The 23,326-nt window shown below is 49.9% G+C and overlaps 1 protein-coding gene across 12 annotated transcripts in view; it reads left to right on the top strand.

The window, feature by feature from the left end:
• Positions 1–21,664, top strand: part of MITF (melanocyte inducing transcription factor) — a 188,742-nt gene extending 167,078 nt beyond the window's left edge. For 7 of the 12 annotated variants that reach the window (XM_079122424.1, XM_079122427.1, XM_079122423.1 and 4 more), the window contains exons 6-10: positions 4,637–4,754; positions 6,558–6,632; positions 10,955–11,030; positions 14,148–14,295; positions 18,237–21,664. In XM_079122424.1, the coding sequence (XP_078978550.1) occupies positions 4,637–4,754; positions 6,558–6,632; positions 10,955–11,030; positions 14,148–14,295; positions 18,237–18,638 (819 nt within the window). In that variant the 3' untranslated portion in view covers positions 18,639–21,664. The remainder of the gene's footprint in view (positions 1–4,636; positions 4,755–6,557; positions 6,633–10,954; positions 11,031–14,147; positions 14,296–18,236) is intronic. The other 5 variants (XM_079122426.1, XM_079122425.1, XM_079122429.1 and 2 more) reach the window with 1 other exon arrangement.
• Positions 21,665–23,326: the final 1,662 nt, after the last annotated feature.

Below are 23,326 nucleotides of genomic sequence, written 5' to 3'. Positions count from 1 at the left end.
CTCCCACGGGGGCAGAGCTCCCCTTGTAACCTCAAAGCCTGCATGCACCTCCTGATTTTGGAAGAACCAGATGCTGGGCCATTTTAACACGTTTCCTTGCCACTATCCCAACCCTCTTGGAAACTTTGGCACATCCAATGAGATGCCACTGCACTTGACACCAGCCAGAATCCGAAGGTGGGCATTAGCAAAGTGCCCAGGAGAGCTGGCACTGGGGAACCCACGTGTGTACCAAAACACATGGGTGTGTTCATGGCCCCATCCTGCGGCCGCCTCAGCGATCAGTGGCCCTATCGTCCCTAGAGCTTGGCTGTGGGAGCGGCACCCTCTGGGTACCTGGCTGCACTCAAGTGGCCTGTAGAACTGACCCGACTTCACAGATCCTTCCTTTTTGTAATGACGAGGACCCAGGGGGATGTCTGATCCAACCCCGTGCTTGGCCCACCAGCCTCCTCCTGCAGCTCCTTGGAATTCCAGAGTGTGGCTCTTAGCTTCTCAGGTGGCCTCTGGTGAAGGATCCGCCAGGCCTAGCAGTCAAGCACAGCGGTTGGCTGTGGAGAACGGGGACCAACCTGGGTTCAAGTCCGAAGTCTGCCTGTCGCTTGGCTTCTTGAAGTCCTATGTTCCCCACCTAGAAAACAGGGTTTTTAATCATACCCACCTCACATGGTCATCTCACTCAATAACACATCACGTTTACCAGTGGAAGCATAAGTTGTACTCAGTAACATCACCAGAGTTACTGAGGTAATTAATTGTTGATTGACCTGGTGTTCACAGGGTACCTCTTAGGTGCCCAGCTCTGGTAAGAGCAGCATCACCCAGTAATCAAAGTGTCCCTTGCGGTGGGAATCTGCAGTCCAACCTGGGTCCCGGCTCACATGAGCTCTTCCACAGACCAATCCTCCTGAAGATAGTTGTGGCGCCCCCGTGCTTCTCCCCCTAGAATGGGTGCCCACATGTCTGGGTCAGTGCGCCTGACATCGGGTGCTGCTCCCCCTGACCTAACTGCTCCTGGAGGCTCTCTGAGGCTGCTCTCACCGGTGGGGGGTGGTGCTGCAGATGGAAGGTGAGGGGTGACCCGTCACCACTGGGCATGCCACCTGGAAGGGGAGGCCCTAGCTCTTCAGCGGGGAGGATATGAAGGAGCAGGGCGATTTCCAGGCAGGAAAGATGCTCTGGAGCCAGGTGAATCTGTTCTCAGGCAGGAGAGGAGTACCCTGCAGCCAGCCACTTCATGTTGGCATCTACCTCTCTATATTTCCACACCAGAAAAAGGCAAAACGTCGCCTCCTCTGAGTCTTACAACAAAACTATCACAGCATTTTGCTGTTGGGGAAAGACTGTAAAACGGAGAGTGTGGGCACACAGGCTTGGAAACAGGCCTCTGCACGCACGCTTTCGGGTGAATTATACCCGCTCTGCCTCTGTGTGCTCACCTGTAAAACAGGTCTAGGACTAGGTCTCCATCCACAGAAAGGAGTCCTGGACCCTCACTAGAAGTCAGCTGCCAGCCCTGATTCCTCCCAAACATGGGTGGTGGTCATCTACGTTAAATAACCAAGCTGCTATGACCCATTCCCATCTTAATTTCTTTCCCACAGAAAGTTTAAATTGAGTGTTCTTCATGGTAGGCACTTTCCCCTTTTATTTGATTTTTGAAATGCTTTATTTCAAGTTAACTACTAAAAAAAAAAAAAAAAAAAAAAAAAAAAAGTGGAAGGAACACAGAGAGGAAACTATCCTAAGGGGATCGACGTCCAGTAATAACTATTCTGAGAGCACAAGGGCCTCTTGTCCCATAACAAAGGAAAAAAGTCCCTGCTCGCTCGTACTAACAGTGTGCAATTGATACCCAGAGAAGGGACCGACCAGAGAGAAGAAATAATAATGGCTCACAATCATCATCTGCTTGGGAAAATATTCATTTTGGTGGAGCAGAACATTGAAGAACTCAATTCAGACCACAACAGGGGCAAGAACAGAGGCGGGGGGCCTTCTTCCCTTTCTCTTGGTGGGACCAGGGCTCTCCTCTGTCCCTGCTGTGGCTCCAGCTTGGGGAGGGACTCTAGTCCATTAAGTTAGTGTCCAGATAAAACTGTCAAAGATGCAGACAACCATATCTGCCAAAGACATCTCTTCCTCTTGGTCCCAAAGGTGTGACAGTGATGTACTTTTGATGTTAACTGTGTTTATGGGGGAATTTTTCTAACCCAGAAGTAGAGGCACAGAAATTTTTTTGTTGTTGTTTGCAAAACTCAGGATAAATCCCAGAATCAGTTTTTAAATATGCTGAATAGTTCTCAAACATTCTGAACTTATACATGTATATGTATATGTACTGAATATGGTTAGAAAACATGTTCCCCTCCTGGAGAGGTTTGGAGTCAGCTGTCCAAAGAAGAGGCTTTGATGACTTGGATGCTTCTTTTTCAAGCCAGCGATACATATCACTTGCCTGTTATTTAGCTCTAATAAATCATCATAATAACAAGATTGCCTGTTTTGCATCCAATTTGCATATGAAAATGTAATATGTATGATTTGCATTTCCAGAGTCATGGGAATGGATCCTCCCCCCCTTTAGCTTATTGCTTTGACTCTTTAAGTTATATTCTTGATTTGTTAATATGAAAAATTTTCCTCAAATCTGAAACTCCTGCAAGATAGAGAATAAGAGTGAGTTTTGGGAGGCATTATGATCCTAGCAGCTGTTAGTTCCCAGCTCTCTGGTTCTTTCCAGGGCTCTTGGGAGGTGGGAAGGCCTTTCGCTTAGTGTTAAGTCGGACAAGAAGGAAACTGAGCATGCACAGGGCAAGGTGACCCTGAGGAGGTGACCTATTTCAAACAGAGCCACTTAGTGGAATGACAGCTAATAATCAAAGCTACTTTTTATCAGCGACTCCTCCTTAGCTGCAGGGCCCTGCAGTGTGGGTCAAGGACATTTTGTTGCAGCTCAGTGTGTATGTTTTTGCATGTGTGTGCTGGCTGGGGGGCAGGTTTATGCAGATACTGTAAATGCCTCCTCAGCAGGGACCCGTGGGTGCTGGGCCCTGCCCTCCCTGTCCACCCCGGTCCTCTTAGAGCCAGGGTCCTTTAGCCTGCCTCAAAGGCTCTTGCACCCCACTCTCTAGCCAGGGGCTTGACTTATGGGCTGTCTCTTGGGAAGCCAGGGCAGAAGAGACCCAGATGGCTCCCGAGAAGGGAAGCACTTTGGATCCCGTTTTTATCTCCGGATGCGTTTTCATCTGCATGCTTGTGGTCATTGAAGGGGTGAATGGTTCTGCAGGTTGAGTACCCCTCATTTGGAAGTCCAGAAACCAAAATGCTCCAAAATCTGAAACTTGTTCATGCAAACGTGGTGGCACCGGTGGAGAGTCCCACGCTGCTGCTCCTGTGGTGGACCGCAGGCAAGAGCAGGTGCACGGAGCTCCTGTGTTCACTGTCTCCAGGAGTGCACGGAGGGCGCGAAGGAAGCACAGAGGAGTTAGTGTCTGGATGTGGGTGCCATGCCACATACCCGCTGTGTACCTGCAGATGTGCCGAGACCCAAACACTTCCAATGGTGGCATTTCCGACGGGGCCCGGTCAGCCTGGGGCACAGACTTTACTCGACGAAGGTTCCCATCAAATGGGAATGTTTTCTGAACTTACTTCCCTGGCCAGGGAGTCAAATCCAGCCGTGATGGGGGAAGGGCTGCGTGACCTCGCGCCTTGCCCCGCAGCATAGAGGACATTTGGCTCTCTGGAACTGACAGCAGCCCGCCCGTGTGGAGGGGTGTCCTTCCTCATTGGTATTCACAGCTCTCTCCAGGGCACAGCAAAATGAGAGGTCTTGAGCCTCTGGTGACAAAAGTGGGTGAATAAAACCATCCCGTCCAAGCAGTGATGGGGAAACGCAAGTCCCCACAGAGGAAGTCAGTTCAGAAGGAGAGGGAAAAACCCAAGGACGCCTGAACTAACTTGAAAACACTCCATATTTCTTTCATTCTTTTTTTTTTTTTTTTAAAAGTCGTCACTTTTTGCTCTTTTATTAAAGTCTGTGGCTCCCTCTGGTGGCTTTCTGAAAAATTTCAGTTTCAAGGAAACTAGCAATAAGGAAATCATTTTCCAGAGTCACTCTATAAGTCAAAACAACAACAAAGGAACATTTTTTGTTGCTTTTTCTTATAAAAGAGAAGAAGAGTAAAGGGGATAGAGGGAAATAGGAGAATTGACTTGACCGAGAGCTCAGTGAGGGGCAAAGGCCGTGCCCAGAGCCCAAGCGCACAGCCGAAGCCTCGGTTCAGTCCTGGCCTGTGGGGCTGCTGTTCCAGGGATTCCTGCGCCCCCTTAACCAGTGTCTCCACGCTCAAAATAAAGCCGCCAGCCAGGCAGCTCACAGCACGCGCTGTGAAACAGCCCTTTCCTCTCGCTGTGTCTGGCTAAGGAGGACCTGTAACTGAGACCTGTGAGTGGAAGAAAAAAATAGATATGTCATACTTCCTGTTTGAAAGAAGATGTTTTGTCTTTTTTTTTTTTTTTTTTTAAATAGCAGATCATTGACTTTAGCAAAGCCTGAAATAGGACATGAGTCTTATCTGCAGAACTTGGTGATTGCTCAAGAGTTGATATGTGTCCTTGTTTCTCTCTCTAGTTACCTGTCTCTGGAAACCTGATTGACCTTTATGGCAACCAAGGCCTGCCTCCCCCGGGCCTTACCATCAGTAACTCCTGCCCTGCCAACCTGCCCAACATCAAGAGGGAGCTCACAGGTACGTGACCATACCCAGCAGGTATGCGTCTTACTGTGGCTTCCCGCTGCTTTCCTTGCCAGGGGCAGAGTGGCCAGCACACTTGAGTCTAGACCGTGTGTGACCCATGGACCTGGGTCCTTGGGTCTCTGAAGTCATCAGACGTGGTGTGATATTTTAAGATGGAGGATTAATGCGTGGCTATCCTGGTTTCCAGTATCTCCTGAGACGCTGGGGATGGGGCACCATTGCCGCGGGGCACCCGTTTGCTGTCTGTACGCGCATGCCCCTTGGGCCAGAGGGCAGGCAGCACCCCCTGCAGGCCCCTGCGCCCTGCCTGGTGATGACGTCACTGTAAGGCCCTGGTGGTGCTGAGTTTGAGCACCCTGCCCTGCATTTCCCTCTGACTCGCAGCTGGGCTGGGCTAACGGCGTTCTTCTCACATCTTCAGATGCCACGTGCTGTTTCTGCTACATCACGTGCAGAAGGTCTGTTACACAGGGGACACCAGGTCATAAAATGGAGCCATCAGGATGGTGGTTCTTGGGGCAGGGGTGAGGTTGCCTGTTGGCCACCTTGCCAGGGCCTCAGGGAAAGCACTTGGCTCCGAGACCGAGGCAGGAAGTGCGTTAGAGCAGGCTTTCTCCCTTGGTGAGGAGTGGCCTCCGCCCCATCTCAGCATAAAACAGCAACTAAGACCCCGGAGAGGCGGCGTGGAGTAAAAGCCGCTGCCGCTCCTCCAGGTGGGGAGCTAGAAAACGGCTGGGATCGACCCTCCCAGCTGACACAGCCTCTGCATTCTAGGTGCCTGCGTGCACAGAGGTGCACACAGTGTGCACACAGGGCCACACGGGGATGCATCCCTGTGAACGTCATGGTGCGCTGTGACAGACACCCGCAGTGTCACTCAGAGGCAGTCTCCCTGGACCCCGTCATGCATGCAGTGTGTTGTCAGCTGAGCTCCTCGTGTGTTATGTGACTGCACGGACCCACACGCATGTGTAATAACATGAGATAAACGTGTGCGTGCACCTCAAGGCCTGCTGTTGAGGCCAAATGGCAAACTGCTGGTGAGCCTTCCAGGCCTCCCTTCTGGAAGGAATGGACAGAGCTCTCTGGGCCCAGGGTGGGTCAAACAGCATGTTCAGTCTTGGCGTTTTTGCTGTGAGGCAGAGGGCAAGATCCTTGCTCAGAGGCTCACAGGAGTGCGCCAACAGAACTTCCCCAACACGGTTGCCGCCAGATGCCTCCGCACCCCATCCCTATCTAGGTCCTTGAGACTCACACTGGTGCATAGTGGCTCCCAAGAGTCAGTGAGCATTGTGTTCTGGCAGATCCTGTCAGGACCCGGCTCCAAGTTCTCAGTGAGTTCAAGTCCAGGAACCCGTGGGGTCACATGGAGATTCAGTGTGGGAGGGTCCCAGCTCAGTTCCCACGACAGGGTGTTTGCAGGGCAGCAAAGCAAAGGCAGGAAAATCGTCCTCTGGCCTGTAAAGAAAACTTGACTCCTGACTATAGAATACCAACAGCAGACTCCCGGGCCTTTATCTGATCCCCATTAACGTTGGAACACCTGTGCAGCACGCTGTGGATCATTATTACTGTCCCTCACCCATCCGTGGAGTCTGGGCGTTTGCGTGTGTTGGATACACGGTGCTTTTGGAAAAGTGCAAACTATTTTAAAGACCTTATTTTAATAAAAAGCACCGTTTTACTTGAAGTGCAGCCCGCGGAGCTTCTGTGCGTTTGTAGAATGAGATGTTCTGTAGTGTGTCGTCGAACCCGGACAGTTCCAGTTTCTAACGACTTCATTCACGTGCACAGCGTGTATTTTCCCCACAGAGTCTGAAGCGAGAGCCCTGGCCAAGGAGAGGCAGAAGAAGGACAATCACAACCTGAGTAAGTAGCCGTTTCTCTTGGTGGCGTGCCCCCTCGGAGCTGGCCACGCGTCCCATGTCAGAACATTGCCGGAAATCGTGCACGATAATTGATTTCTGGAGCAGTTAAAGGCCGGGACTTGTAGAGGAAAATCATTTTGCAGAGAAGCCAGGGTGTATGTTTTATCTCAGGCCACACTGAACTCCACATTGATCCTTGTTTCGATTTTTCGAAGAGTTTGTTTCCCTTTCGCTTTTTGAGGGTTTTTGTTTTTTTTTTTTTTTTTTTTTTTAACTTTTTGCTAGAGGGAGTCTGGATCCTCAATTACCCAGTTAGAAGTGGTGCTAACACTGGAAATTATTATTAGCAAGAGGTGAGCCTGGATCTCCCTCCCTCTCCAGGGAGATGTCAGAGAAAAGGAAAGAAAGAGCCCTGGGGACAGCCCGGGGAGGTGGCCTCCCCCACTTCTTTTCCTGTGTAATACATGCATGTAAGGCAGGCGGCCCAGAAATAATGAGTGGCATCTCATCACATCACACCTTCCGCTTCCTAAGCTGCTTTTTGAGAACATGAGTCCTCCCTCCTTATAAAAAATGGTAGAAGAGGGGCAGGTCCTTGAATCCCAGGAGCAAGCCGCGTGTTTCCGTTTGATTGCTTCTCCTGCCCTCTGCATGTCTTGGAGAAGACACACACTCACATGGCTGGGTGAAAACTGTCCTCTGTCTACCAAAAGACCTGGGCGGGCCTCTCCCAGGTCTCCACCAGCTTCCAAGTGACCCCACTCTGAGATACTTTGTCTTTTAAAACGCCTTAAAAGCAGAACAGCCAGGTGTTAGGCAGAACGTCTTGTGTTTGAAACGTGGAGAACGAAGTTAGGTCTCTTCCACAGAGACCCCACGGAAGGGAGTCCGCCTTCCTGGACTCCCAGGGTCCAGTCAGCAGGACAGGGCAAACACGATCAGCTCTAACGCTGAGGGTCTTGAAACAGTCTCTAGGTCTCATCCAGTCTTTGGAGGCTACTTCGCAGGGTTGGGTTGCCCCCTGGCCTACCTCTTCCTCTTCCAGAGCTTACCTTGTAAGAGAACTTGCCAGCTTGTGCGAGAGAATGAGCACATTTATTCACCCATTCATTCAGCCATGGCTGTTGATCGATTTGCTGTTTTATGCTGTGCACTTTTGTGCAAAAGTGAAACAGACAGACCTGCCCCCCTGCTCAGAGCTTACATTTGAGCCAGAGGTCATCTACCACACAACACTGAGGGAAAGAGTGAGTGGCAGAGTAACACACGGGTGTCCTGTGGTGTCAAAGGACGTGTGCGTGTTTATGTGTGTGAAGATCTGGAAAGCACCTGCTTGAGTCAGGTTTTCCCTACTGTGACTAAATGCTCTACCAGCACAGTCATAGAGGAGGAAAGGTTGATTTGAGGCTCACGGTTTCAGGGGTCTTAGTCTTAAAAGGCCGGCTCCATTCTTTGGGGCTCCAGGTGAGGCTGGACATCATGGCAGAGGTGGGAAGTTGAGGGAAGTAGCTCACATCAGGAAGCAGACAGAGAGAGAGAGGGGGGGGGAGAGGAGAGAGAGGAGAGAGGAGAGAGAGAGAGAGGAGAGAGAGGGGGAAAGAGAGGGAGAGGGAGGGGAGAGGGGGGGGGGAGAGAGAGGAAGGGAGAGAGGCGAGAAAGGAGAGAGAGAGAGGAGAGAGGGGAGAGCGAGAGAGAGGAGAGAGGGGGGCGAGAGGAAGAGAGAGAGGGGAGAGAGAGAAGAGGAGGAGAGAGAGAGAGGAGAGAGACTCCACTCTCCAGATACAAGTCCACCTCCTCCAGCCACAACCTACCACTTTAATTAATCCCATCGGGGATCAACTCACTGACTGGTTAAGACTCTCACAACCCATCACTTCTCCTCTGAACCTCCCTGCATCGGCTCACGTGAGCTTTTGGGGGAAACCTCGCATCCAAACCCTAACAGCACCGTTCTCAGAGACAGTGTCCCCGGCACAGAGATGGGGACAGCGTAAGAGAGCTGGCTTGGGGTGAGCCGCGGCTCAGTGTAGAGCACTTGCCTACCACACGCCAGTCCTGCCTGGGTCCCATCCCCACTGCCCAGAGAAAAAGAGCAGAAGTGAAATGCTGGGATGTTAACAGAGTGTGCCGAGTCCAGCGGCCGCCCAGGGCTGTCCCCGCAGAGCAGGAGTGCTGGGCGGCGGGCCCGCGGGGCCTTCTGGGGGAAGCCGAGTGCCCCCCAGGCGGAAGGCAGAGTCATTCAGATAGCTGGAGACGTGCTCGGAGCAGGGCCTGCGTCCTCAGATGGGAGTCTCCACACAGACGCAGTCAGGTCGAGTGGCCGTGAGGCCGGAGTGGGGAGCCCCCAGGCCTCTGCATTCCCCCCGAGGACGCGACTTTCCTCTGGATGAGTCGGGAAGTGACCGGAGGCTTGATGTGGTCTGACCGGTGTTGACAGGATCCTTCTGGCTGCTGTGCTCTCAGCAGACGGACGGGGGAGGGGCAGTGGGCATGGGAAGCAGAGCGTGGCATGCAGGCGGGGGTCACGGTGCCATCTCTCAGGTAGCAGCGCGGGATGGCAGTGGATGGATTCTGGAAACAGTCTGGAGACAGCCAGCCGATTCGGTGCTGGCCCAGACGTGGGTGGGAGGTGGCGAGAGGCGCAGAGCTCCTCTCGGGGTTCTGGCCTAAGGCCTGGAAGAGCCGTTACCGTCAGCCAGATGCGCTACCAGGGACTGGCAGGTGCAGCCATTTGAGCCCAAGGCATGAGGAGCTCAGGCCTGGAGCACGTGGCCTGCGCTGTGGACCTCCTGCGCTGTGGACCTCCGCATGGGGACATCCTGTGGGCAGGCACAGGCACCTGCAGTTCCAGGGCGAGGTCGGGCTGGGTAGTGTGCGGGTCGCCAGTGTACACGTGGCACTTCAGACCAGGAGACCCAGCGAGATCCCCAGCGCATCCCGCTGCTCCTGCCCGCTGTGCGTGCGTTTATTTTTGGAGTGTAAAGATGATCACAAGGGGCACGTCACGGCAGATCATAGGGACTTCTATTTCATTTTATGTATTGAATTATTGTTTGTATTTTTATGATTCTTATCTCCTTGGGAAAAGTAAAAAAATTAAAAGGTCATGCTTCAGAGTGTTCCAGACAGGTTAGTTGAGCAGACAACTAGATGCTTGGGGGAGAATGTATTACCCTGCCTGCCATAGTTAGCGGTGCTGGGCTTCAGTTCCAGGCTGTGCCCCTGGGTGTGTGGTGACTCGCCGCTGTGCCTGCTGAACACTTAGGTGTGGTCAGTTCAGACTGTGCTGTGCTTTAAGCATAAAATACACTTGGGTGAAGCTGGGCGCAGTGGCACACCCCTGTAATCCCAGTGATACAGGACGCTGAGGCAGGAGGATCACAAGTTTAAGGCCAGCCTCAGCAATGTAGGGAGACCCTGTCTCAAACAAACAAACAAAACAAAACAGGGCTTGGGATGTAGATCAGAGATTAAATGCCCCTGGGTTAAATCCCTAGGTCCAAAAACAAAAAGAGAAAGAAAGAAAATGACTTAAAATTTTATATTGATTACCCATTGTAATTATGGTAGTTTAGGTATAGTGGCTTCAGTAAAATATCATAATTAATTTAACCTCTTTGTTTTTGCTACTTTAACATGGCTAGTAGGGATCAAGATATGCTCCATGCACTACGAATGTTTTTTACATGTTTAAGTTAAAAGGAAATCAGAAGAGGGATATTTTGTGATCTGTAAAAATTACATACAACTCAAATCTCAGCACCGTCAGTAATTCTAATGCTTTTCATTAGTAGCCTTGCAGGGTAAAAATTGTACTCGATTGATGCTGTTTTGATTTTTTGTAAGTAGACAATTGTGGAAATTCATTTTTTTCTTTAGCTGGGTAAGTACCTACACAGTTTGGTACTTGGCCAGGAAGCAAGACTCAGTACCTGGTGCTCTAAGTGTGCTGAGCCCTGCTCCCTCCGTGCGGTGAGGTTGTAGTTCAGCAGCTCACTGCTTACTGCGGGCTGCCCCGTCTCCAAGCCCCTAACACCTCCAGGGTGGTTTTGTCCTGTTACCGGGGACACTAATTCTTGATTTCAAGGTTGTTAAGGGGTAAAATGAGAAATTGTATATGTTTCTAAGCTCTTGGTCAGTGATAAACTCCGTATGAAAGTGCTTCAGCCTCAATACCTGAAGCACAGTAAGGACTGGGGAAAACAGGTTGGGGTTACATGGCTCTGAGCTGGGGAGCTGGTGTCCACATGGCTTTAACAAGATACGCTGAACGCGTCTGTGGTGGTCCTCCTAATCGCCCTTTCCTCTTCTCTTTTCTTGAAGTTGAACGAAGAAGAAGATTTAACATAAATGACCGCATTAAAGAACTAGGTACTTTGATTCCCAAGTCAAATGATCCGTGAGTACAACTGCGTGTTGATCTGCGTCATATATTTTTCGTACCTTCGTGTTTCCTCGTATAGTGAAAAAAAAAAAAAAAAAAAAGAAATACAGTTAGAAAACGTAGAGTAGCCCAGTCCCCTGTCTTCTCTGGTTCTCTTTCTAAATACTTTCCTTTGTTTCTGTTGATTCCATCAAACTAAAATTTCAAGAGACATACACTGAGTTTTGTGGGGTGAGGGACTGGGTTTTCTGAAGCCGGAACGTCCTTGCAAACACATTCTGAGCTCCCAAAAAAAAGAAATAGAAAAAAGAAAAAGAAAATTTTTTAGCAGTCACGCAGTACAAGATTTCAACAACCGATAAAGCAAGATTTGTGGGCCGTGTGCTCTGGGACATTTACGATATCTCCAAATAGGCACTGAGGAGCAGACACTGGAAACTTCAGGTTCCGTGGCCTTCAACAGACAAAAGGTCAAGTGTTTTTTATGAAAACCTGCATATTCTTTGTTTGTTTTACCAATCTAGGGGAAAAGAGTCATTTTTAATCTTCTTATTAAGTATAAGTCAGCTAATTTGAGCTTCAGCCTTGGGTCCCCCTCTCAGAGATAACAGCTATAAAGATAATTCCCCCAAGTCTTATAGCCAAGCTGCAATGTCAGCAAATACAACAACAAATACACAATTTTTATCCATTAGAAATTGGCCCATTTGAAGTAAGGGGCCGAGGAATGTGTACGTTTTAATGGCCCCGACATGCATTCTGTGATATTAGCCTGTGAATATGACCTTTCAGCTGCCTAGTAAAAGGTAAAGAGGCAATCAAGCATTATTCATGCCAGGCTTATTAAATATGCTATTCACATGATTGTCGGGGAATTCGTAGCTAAATAAAACTGTTTCTCTTGTGACTTTGATGGATGTGCCAACACGGTTTCCACCTTCCTTCCACTCGCTGCTCTCCTAGGTTTCCAGGAAAGACATTTCGAACTGGAAACGTTCAGATTCTCCGTTCAGCAGCACAAATCTATCCTCCTAAAGGGCTGTGACCTTCATTTCCTACAGCCAGTCTTGCATGGTCGTTGAAATTGAATTCCCATTTTCCTGTTCTTTATCAGCTTTCACTTTTTAGCATATTCTTTGAAACCGTACCATGTGAATCTCTTTAGTAACATATTATGAAATCACGGGGCTGCAGTGGAAATCCGCATTTGCATATCTTCTCCATTGTGGGAGAAAGCGTAGGTGATCATGACCTCCACTGATAGGGGTCCTTCATGGTCCACATTGTTTTAAGATAAAAGGAACTCTGACCCCTATAACCCGGGCGGTGGTTTCCCCACCCCAGGTTTCCAGGACGTCCTTTGGGGCTGCTATGGAGCCGTTCTTCCTGACCAGTGTCTCAGCCCCTGTGGTGCCCTCCGGCCCAGAGCAGCTCAGTTTGGGGTGCTTTTCTCTTTTGGGGATCTCTGTGCACTTTTGTATGAAAAGGGCTTCCTCTCTTATTACCTAAAGGTTGGAAACCCTTCCTTTAAGCCCAGAAACGAGTCGGTTGACTTGGTATCACAAGGGGGTAAACCCCAGGAAACTGGTTGGAGTCAGTGCTTCTTAAAAACGGAGAGGCAGCGGTGTTTGAATGACTCCCTACTCACTTCCCAGCCTGGGCCCGGCGCCGGTCCACCCTGAGATGTGTCTCTCTGGGGCTCAGGTTCCTGCCACTTTGATTTTACTCAGAACGAGAGTCTCTGTGCTCACTCGAGTCTCTCAGGACAACCCCTGGTTGCCACCTTGGGCGCTCAGACCCCAAGACCCACCCCAGGGAATTCTCTGGCTCCTGTCTCGTTCTTCATCTGGCCGTGTGAGGATCAGTTACCTGGTGGCTTGTTAAATAGGCCGCCATCCACACCTGTCACCTGGAGCTTCCCATCTGCCCTTTGCAGATGTAGGAGGTGGGGTGGGCCGTTCTCCCCAAATCAAATGGGATTTGTTTCATCCTTCCTTATTGGCAGCATGACGATGACAGTATTAAAAAAAAAAAAAAAAGAGTTCAAGTTAATTCCAAGTGATGTGGAAGTATTATTTATGTAGCTGTAGATGAAGCTATGTTCTTTTTTCTGGAATGCTTTAAAATTTTAAGTGTGCTCACCTATGTTTGCATGTCTTGGTTTACATGTCTAGAACCGAGAGGCACCAAGCTCCAGCTGCCTCGGTGGGAATTCCAAGTGGCCTCTTAGCAGGTGTCTGAATTTGGGGAACATACCTCCTTCTTAGGCTTCAGTCTCCTTTTTAGCAGGAAAGGGGCCTCAGGAGATCCCTCCATGGTCTAGAGCAGTGATGTCAAGGTTGACACCGGGGTCTGAGCCAGGCTCTGCGGCCTGGGAAACATTTCTCAGCCCCCGTGCCTTAGTTTCCAGCAGTGAGACAGGAGCACATTGGCACCTCTCCGTAGAGAAGGTCATGACCGAATGGGGCACAGAAGTTCGGGACAGTCCCCAGCATGTAGTGCTCTGAGAAGAAGAAGCTCTACTACTGTGCTGAGCGCTCAGCTCGGGGCCTGCTGTGCTGCCGGCCTAGTGTCCCCCAGGGTTCAAACACCATAGCCGGGAGGCGCTCAGATGAGCCCAGTGCGGCCACTGTGGACATGAGGAGAGGGAGAGAGTGGGCGTCAGATGGCAGGACAATCCTCCATAAACACCGAGCACGCCCCTCTTATGCCACGGCCATCAAGCTGTGCTGCCCCCAGAGTGGTCTCATTTTTAACTGTGGCTTATTCTGTCCCAGCGAGTAGACTTCATAGTCCTAGAGACCTGTGGCTGGTCATGTAGGTTTGAGGAAATCAAGCATGGAAGCAACAGACCTAAGCGTAAGTCTCGATGTCCCTGTTGGGTAGCTCTGAGACGTGATTGTCTGGTTTCACATTTGCCCATGTCCCTTCCGCTCCCGATCTGTGTCTGCATGGACTGGGATAAAGTACACAGGCAGTGGACAGCACCTCGCCCATCCAGGTGCTTTGTGGAAAGTCGCCATTGCTGCTGCACATTCGTAATTATATCCGAAGAAGCTGAGTGCCTTCGATGCTGCGTTTCTGTCGAGCCTGGAAGTCTAAGGAGTCTGTTTCGTTCCCTCTTCCTGGCAGAGACATGCGCTGGAACAAGGGAACCATCTTGAAGGCGTCGGTGGACTACATCCGGAAGTTGCAGCGAGAGCAGCAGCGTGCCAAGGAGCTGGAGAACCGGCAGAAGAAGCTGGAGCATGCCAACCGGCACCTGCTGCTCAGAATCCAGGTAGAGGAGGGCACCCAGGTGCGGGCACGCAGGGCGGGGAGCACGTGCCTGGGAGTGGGCGCCCAGCCCTGATGCAGGCTGTCCTGGCTGTGCGTTCCATTTTTGTGCACGTCCCTGCTCATAACGACGTGCTGGTACCCCGGCGTTGCTGCTGACTTGGGTGGTTGTTCTTAGACATGCACAGAATGGTGGCTTGGAGTAGCCCGTCGTGCTGGTTCCCAGAGGAGGTCCAGGCCCTGCCTCTGGTTCAGCTCTCACACTGTGATTGGGTCACTGCTGAGCATCAGTTTCCGTATTTTTATGGTTTTTGTTGGCGGTGTTGCCATTTAGGAAGGTCCCAGGTGCAGTGCTGAAGTGCCCTACATGTTCCTGGGGGCAAGAAGCATACCTGTGGCGTGCACAGGTGTCAGATTCGCTCCCTCCAGCCTGGGTTGTGGTGTGTTGCTGAGCCCAGTATGAATGAGCCTCTGGTGTGTTTTAAAGGGATGCTGTCTCAAATCAGAAACATGCAGAAGTCAAAGCTCGGCGTCGACTGGCCGGTGCAGGTGTTGTACTGGGAGGAGCCTAGTGGGCTGGGGAGATAGCCCAGTCGGTAGAGTGCTTGCCTGACTTAGTCCTTCCCGAAGGAAAGAGGGTCCCCTGTTCACGCTGTCCACGTTTGCAGGACTTTGCAGAACAGACACCAGCTGTAATGAGCACTGTCTGCATGCTAAATAAAGGATGCCTTCATACTTCTGGGGCGGTAGGAGCAGTCAATGATCAAGTCCGTCTTTTAGGGAACTGGGGACACCCAGAGGGTCTAATAATAAGAACTTAACCCATAGAAACAGACTGTGGAACTGTACAAATGCATCCTTAAGCTGATGTACTCTTAGAGGTGTGCTGCTGACCACATGAGTGCCTGCCCAGTGCAGGAAGGCCATGGCTGGGGACCCTGTTCAGTGCTAGCTCCGGGACTCCGCCCAAGTACAGGCCTCTCCTGCTCAGTGCCTGCATCAGGTGCAGCTTCCACTGTCCTCAAGCACGGTCAGTGACCAAAGACCAAAGCGCAGCTCGGGGTTGGCTTTAACCTGCCTGCCGCTGCGGTGAGAGCCCGCAATGCGGTTGCCTCGCCCTCTCGGGTTCCGCTGTGGCTCCTCACGGAGGGGCAGCCACCTGCAGCACGCGGCTCTCCTGGCGGCATTGCTCCTGGATGTCCCTCTTCCCCGCCCTCGGAGCATGCCCAGCTCTGCGCTGTGAGGCGCCACACCTCCCACTGGCTGCTGCGGTCCTCGGCGTGGGGCCTGTGGAGGGGGCTCTCCTGCAGGGTCGGGTTTAGAAACTGGGTGCCCTACAGGTTGGGGGTGCGGGAACTCTTCTTCGCTTCCTCAGCTTTGGTTCTCAAGCTGGTCTTCTGTCTTGCCTCTTCGGTGGTGACCACAGATGTGGTCAGTATACCTACTTAGTGCACCTACTTATAAAAGCAGCTCATCCTAAGGGGTCATTTCCTTATACAAGTCGTCAAATAGAATGCCTGTTTCTTGGAAGAGAAATTAGGTCTTGTTTTATTTCAGGTTCCCAAACATGTATATTCCTACAAAAATCAAATGTTATTCAGTGTGCGATAGGAAATTCCGTGGCGACGGTGCCTGGGTTTTTCTCCCAGTGACTGTGAGACAGCTTTACAATTTCACCACGTCGCAGGAAATGTTACTAATCTGGAAACCTCTGTGGTGCGGTGAGGCCAGAGTGCTCAGAAGAGATTTTTCTACCTCATTTAGAAATCTGAGTAACTGTTTTAATAAGCTGATAAACATTTTTAATCAAACAGCAAAGATTTGCAGTAAGGCATTTACCTTTCTGAGTCCAACTCTGCTAATCTGGATATTTTTTGGAAAGACAGATGCTGGCGGGAGATGCGCTGGCCGCCTGTGGGCCTGCATGCTCAGGAGCATGCTTTCCGCTCTGGCCTCAGGCCTTCCTTTCATTTCCATCCCAAGCGATGCAGGCAAAAATTTTCGCACGAGGAGGAGCAGGAAGCCTTATTATCAGTGGAACTGCTGTTTTGTTCAACAGCCCGGGGCTTTTCCCGGGGCTGGCGTTCCCGAGCCCGTAAAGGAGCATGCAGACACTCGGGCCACATCCCCACTCCTGTCCCCTACGTGGGCTACCTCCAGAGAGGCCCTGGCAGGCCTGCCGTCCCCACACAGCTGAACCTCCCTTGCCAGGCAGATGTATTTCTAGCTCACAGGCAGGGGTCGAGGGCCAAGTCCAGTGGAAAGCGTGCCCCCTCTGGTGGGCCAGCCTTGCTTCTAACGAGAGTCCTGTTTTTCTTCCTTATGGCTTTGGGGCTCAGGATCGCCGTGGTAAGCAGAAGCAGATTGCCTACCGGACACCACTTGGGTCCCTGTGGTTTGCTTTAGGAACTTCCAAAAAGGAATCCGCAAAGCGTGCTCCAAGGACATTTTGGATTGAGGTCTTGGGGAGTCTCTGACCTTAGGAAATAGATTAGGCAGCTCCTGTACTGACTGGGTGGAGTAAGCCAAGGGAAGTTACTTTCTGGGTTCTGCAGGCTGCAAGTTCAAGGTCAGGGTGGTGGCCCCGGGCTGGTTTCTTCTGAGACATCTCCTTGGCCTGTGTGTGATGTCTTCTCCCTTGTGTCTGTGTCCCCGTGGCCTCTGGGGTTGAATCCCTCCTTTACCTTAGTGACCTCTGTCTCTCAGGAGTCACATATCAATCCTGGGGCTGGGACTTCAACCTGTGAATTGGGGATACACTTCATAAGAAGTCACATGAAGAAAGCCTAGGAGCAATTCTTCATTTTGTAGGTGAGAACGCACTTGTTGAATTAAGAAGGGGCGATGTCCACCCGCTGTAGTGAGACTGGCTGAACCAAGCTGTGCAGCCTTTGGTTACCTGTGCGGACCTGCTTGGCTGGGGCTGTCACCTCCTGGTGCCATCAGGGCCTGTGTGACCTCCGCTGCACCCCTGGACCCAGAGAGATCCCTTCCTTTTCTGTTAGCTCCAAGCAACTTATGTAATATTTAGGTCTTAACAGCTGTGTAGCCACTTGGAAAAAAAAAAAGTGAAAGGAAAATCATCCTTTTAGTTTTACTCTTAAATCACTGCAGTGCTTACCAGTGAGATGTGCGACACCATGGTGCTGTCCTGGCCTCCCATTCCACGCTGACCCGCATATGGTCCTTGTCACAGCCCCACGAAGCCACCTTGCCGTGCCAGGAGGAGACTGAGAGTTGCACGTTGGTCTTGCCCTGAAGCTGAGAACTGCCGAGTCTCGCAGTTCTTGGCCATCTCACCATTTCCTTTGAAATCTTTCTCCAGGGCCCTGTGCTCACCGCGGTGTCCTGGGTCCCTCAGCGCACAGCCCAGGGACCGTGAAATTATCTTACCATTTACTTAATACGTTCTTTTGACCAGGTCACTTGTTCAAGTTTTATTTTTATACTTTTAACTTATCCTTATTGTCAACATTAAAATCTGAGAGTCTGTTTTTAATAGACAGTTAAATCCATATACCACCTAAAAAGTCATTTCATATACTACTAGTGTTACCTGTACTACAGGAAATGTAGAGCTCATTGATTTTAAAGAGCAATACGCTTTCACTGAGGGAAATATTGTTTTCCCTCTGATTTTTTTCATAGATTTTATTTGTTTTAGAGGAGTCTTAGATTCACAGTGAAAATAAGAGGGAGCTGCAGAGAGCGGCCAGAGGCCTCCCCAGTGGTCAGCACCCCAGCATGGTCCGTCTGTCTGTGGGTCGAGAGCTCACGTGGGCCTCGTCCTGGCCAAAGCCCACCTTCACTCTTGGTGGTGGCCTTCTGTGGGTTTGGCCAGCGAGTAGCAACCCGTGTCGCAGACAGGGCCCCCAGGGTGCTCGCCCTGTCCTGGGCGTCCTCCTGGCCTGCCTGGGCCAGTTCTGACTCGGACTCTTCTTTCAGGAACTCGAGATGCAGGCCCGAGCTCACGGACTCTCGCTTCTTCCATCCACGGGCCTCTGCTCCCCGGATTTGGTGAACCGGATCATCAAGCAGGAGCCGGTGCTGGAAAACTGCAACCAAGACCTCCTGCAGCACCAGGCGGACCTGGCGTGCACCAGCCTGGACCTCGCGGACGGCACCCTGGCCTTCGGCGGCGGCAGCCTGGGGCCTGCAGCCGAGGGGGCCCAGGCCTACGGTGTGCCGGCGAAAATGGGGTCCAAGCTGGAAGACATCCTGATGGATGACACGCTGTCTCCCGCTGGGGTGACTGACCCCCTGCTGTCCTCCGTGTCCCCGGGAGCCTCCAAGGCCAGCAGCCGGAGGAGCAGCATGAGCATGGAGGAGGCCGACCTGGCGTGTTAGCGCCCCGCCCACGCGTTCTCCGAGGGTCCCCTTCCCAGACGGGGACACACGGCCTCCAAAGGGGTTTTCTTGATAATTTTCCTTTAATATGAATTTTTTCATGCTTTATTGATAGCCCAGGACATATTTTATTTTTAGAATTTTGTGAAGCGGACTCGTATATTCTATTTTACAACTCCAGGTGCCTCCAAAGGACCGTACAGGACGTGCACAGGTCTGCGACCCGAGCCTCCACGGGTGCCCCTCTGGCCGGGAGGCGCCTGTCCATCTTCACGCAGGGGACACTTGATTTGAGGTTTTCATGCCTGTGTCTTCCTCGGCAATTCAATGCAGAGTTTAATTGAAAGAATGTAAAGCAACCAAAAAAAAATAATAATAATGCACAAAGACAAAAGGAAGGAAAGATGTCGGTAGGCGCCCTTTCCGTTTGATAACTGTCCCCATCTGTGGTACTGCCTTAAAGAAACAGTACCCTGGGAGCTCGCTTCAGCCTTCCTACTGCACGCTACTTAAAGAAATGGCGACGTCTGCAACAGACCCCAAAACAAAACAACCAAACGACAGCGCGGTCATTTTCGTGAGGGCTGTCCTTTGGCCAGCGTCACTGACCCAGCCACGCTCTGGAGGATGGGACGGGGCTGGCAGAGCCGCCTGGCGCTCCTCCCTCCGCGGCTGCAGCTTCCTGCGTTCGTGAACGACTCAGCGCAATCCAGCTTTTTCATAAGATGTGTTTCATTTTGAAATGGACATGAACGTCCTCCAGAAACCACTGTCGAGGAGCACTGAAAGTCTGTGATACTTTTTTCCTCTTTTTTTTTTTTCTTTTCTTTTGTTTTGGTATTTTTATTTTTATTTTGTTTTTGATAAGACAACTGAACTGGGCACATTTCTAATTGGCTTTACTATTTTTATTTTTAAATTATGTTTTAGTCATTTGATTTGTACAGACTCTTTATTATCATCGTTCTTTTCGATGTTTGTATTAATTTGTAAGAATATGCATCTGAAGACGACAAGTTTTCAGTATTTTTACAACTCTTTGGTGGTTTTCTGCATTCTTTGTACACCCACGAAAGAAAACTTTTATGCAAGGTCTTGTGTTTAAAGAGAGCTTTGCAAATATTTTGTATATTACAGGCTCACTCAAAACTGTTTTTCAACACATTTAAGATAGAGTATTAATAGGTTAAAACCAGGCTTTCTAGAAAAAAAAAAATAAACCTACATATTTATTTTTAGGATATAAAGTAGCAATATTCTTGGAGACTGATAACCATAGTGTTCTACGCCCATATGGTCATTTAAATTGGGGTTTATTTCAGCAAACGCGCTGGATTTTCTGAAAGAGAGAGATACTATATTGGCAAGTTACTGTTACTCGATGGCAACGTTTTAACAAGCAGCCATGTAAAGTTAGTTTCAGTGCATTACCTACTCGTGTAGCCTATGCAACTGCAGTAGCGCTAGGTCCGTCCAGCCTACACGTCTTATGCAGGTGACACTCAGATGCAGCCGGGCTGCCCAGGGGCATTCCTCAGAAGCAGCCTGCCGTCGAAGAGCCCGTGATGCAAAGCATATCCATTCAGAATGAAGTGCCTTACACACAGCGGAGTCTGCTCTGGGACCAGCACTGACTGAACTGTGGCCAGGAGGACGCTCCAGGACGGCCTCGCAATGAAGAGGGACTCGCGGCAGGGTGCCTCTGTGGACAAGGAAGCACTTCTGATTTCCTTCAGATATTTTTAACACGAGATCTGTTTTAGTGACAGAGTGCCAACCTATTTCATCAGGAAACCTTACTCAGGAGGGTCTTCTTTCAAAGGGGTTTCCACGTCAAATGTGAATTGGTGGTGGGGATGGAGGGATCAGAGAGCGGACTGCCGGGTGTGTGGACGGTGAGCCCGCCGCTCCCTTCCCGAGCAGGTGGGCCTCCCAGAAGACCCTCGAAGACATTGCTGATGCTCTCAGTTTATAGCTTTATTACCTAAGGGGGCGGGAGCAGCAGGCCCCGTTCTTTCAGCCCCCTTAGTTGTACAGCCTTTGCCTAGAGTAGCAATGACGTGCGCATGAGCCGTAGCGCTCGGACAACAGTCTTAGTGTTGTCTGCTTTTCTCTTCATATTTATACGGGGGAGGGCTGGGTGCAACAGCTGGAGGCGGCCCGGCGATGAGCTCCTTCTCCTTAGCTGGTTTCGAGGGGTTTTAACCTTGCCGGAGGCTGGCTGACCCACGCCCCGGGGATTGTGGCTGAGAAGCCTCTGAGAGAAAGCCTGGCATCCCACACTGCCCGCTGCCCAAGGGCCCCAGCTCCCGCCTCCTGCTCCCGCTTCCTCCTGCTTACGGGGCGTTTCTGGGAGCACAGGTGAGCGAGCCCAGAGGGACACTGCGGCCGGCCGGGTGGTTTTCTTTCTTTCTTTTTTGCCAAACGGAGTGTGAGTTCGCTTTAGGGACTAGCCAAGCCAAGAGGCAGGGTTTGGGCTCTTGGTTTCAACAGGAGGCTGATCCACACCACTCCCTCATCCCTGGGTGCAGAATTGTGACTCAGGGTTGGGCCTCCCTTTGGAGTGATCAAAACACCAAAACTGTCCCTCTGCCTGTGGGTCAGGCAGTGGAAATACCAAACCTTCTGTCTTTGCCAAAAGCTGAACAACCGACCTGGTCCTCCGACCAAGTTCTTTCTGGTTGTTTCCGAACAGTAAAGCAATAAGAACAATACATGCAGGACTCTAAAAGAGATCCAGTGAAGCACAAGACATGCACTTACCAATATTTTTGTAAAATGCACTGGGAAAGGTCGACGTTGATAACAGTATAAAGAAACCCTATTTCTTGATAAAAATGACAAATGACTGTCTCTTGCGGACGCTTGGTACTGTAATGTTAACAATTATCACCTGCTGTCGAGTGCAGCAATAGTTTCTGTATGGTCCTTAGCACTGTATCTTATGGATTGATATTAATGTATCCCATGAAATACTCGAGCTGTTGTTCTTGATAGCCTCATTAAAGCATTTGGTTTTTCACAGAGTGGTGGCCAGTCGTGTTTAGTCCATGCCAGTTCTCAGCGTTGTTTGTCTTATCGAAAAAATGGTACTGCACGTTTTCGTCTGATTTAATGAATAACAAATTGCCAGAAAATGTTTAAAATGCCAGTTGTGCTTTTTTTGTTGTTGTTTTAAATGCTACTCTAAGATGTTACTTTTGGGTTAGAATCATTTCTGATTACTTTATGACTTGCACTTAAATGAACTATAATTAGGCAGCTTTATCCCCCTCCTTCTGAATTTGGGGAGATTTTGAACTCCCAAATGCCAAGAATCCATTTTCGATTTAAGAGTTTTATTTAAAATGTTTCAGTGAGAGGTGGCTTTACAAAAAGAGAAATTGTCAGAGAATCCCTTGCATATTTACAGAAAAGATATTGGGTTTTTAAAATACAAATTTACAATAATGAAAGCTTAATATACCCAGCCTGCCAGCTCCTGGCTGGTTTTTTTTTTTTTTTTTTTTTTTTTAAATACAGTACTTAAGAATCATTTGATAAATGTTGGATTTGAATTGGGAAGTGTCAGACAAAACATGTCTTTATTCCCTAGCTAGACCTTAAACTTCTGCCCTTTAAAAAATATATATATATTCTGGCTTAACCTCTGGAGAAAATGAGCAAGAAACTTCCTCTGATCTGTCAGCTTTTTCTCAAGTTTGATTTTTCCCCCCTCAAATTATAATATACAATAATTGAAGCCTTTCTTTTTCAGAGTTATTTGAATTATTTATATTTCCCATAGAAATATGACTGTGTGATGTCTTAAAATCGTATAAAAATAGGAAGATTTCCTACATGAACAAGAGACTTTTCGGGGAGAAATCAAATGCAGGTAAGTTGAAAGTGGGGCTTTTCATCTCAGGAGGGGTCTCAGCTGCACCTTAGCCCAAGCCTGTGCGCCACAGCCTGCAAACCCACTCAGCAGCTGCCCTGTCCACGCACACACACACGCAAGTCACAGTGGGCCACTGTGACCCGTGTGACTTTGTTTCATATTCACAGATTTCCAGTTCTTACAATTTATTTTCAGCTCAATCCACTTTTTTTAAAAAAATATGTCCACCGGACATGGTGGTGCACACCTGTAATCCCAGCGACTCGGGAGGCTGAGGTAGAAGGATCATGAGTTCAAAACCAGTCTCAGCAACTTAGCAAGGCCCTAAGCAGCCTAGTGTGATGCTTTCTCAAAATAAAATACAAAAAGGACCAGGATGTGACTTGATGCCTGGATTTTTTTTTTTTTTTTTTTTTTTTGGTACCCAGGTTCAATCCTCAGTACCAAAAAACAAAACAAAAGAAAAAAAGTCCACAAAATGGCAAGGTGGGACTCTCAGCTGAACTTCCTGGTTTGAATGCTTCTCCGTTTCTGGCTATGGGATTTTCAGCTTGTGTGTCAGCTTCCCTATGTCTCCCTGTCTAATCTGCTTACCGGGGACAGTCACAGCAGCTCCTTCTCGGTGGACTTGGGAAGACCACCTTACTGCCCCAGGACATTTGCTTGGCATCAGGTAGGAAACGCTCAGTAAGTGGCAGGTTTGTTCATATTATGATCGTAATCACCTTTGTTATTAAAATAGAAAATATTCCCCAAATCGTCCCAGGACTCAGCGGTGGCACTGCATCGTACCTGGAGAAGTGCTGCC

Source organism: Sciurus vulgaris, assembly GCF_902686455.1.
Source record: "Sciurus vulgaris genome assembly, chromosome: 19".
NCBI lineage: Eukaryota > Metazoa > Chordata > Mammalia > Rodentia > Sciuridae > Sciurus > Sciurus vulgaris.
The sequence above is the reverse complement of the archived record's forward strand: the minus strand, read 5'-3'. Positions and strand labels throughout refer to the sequence as shown.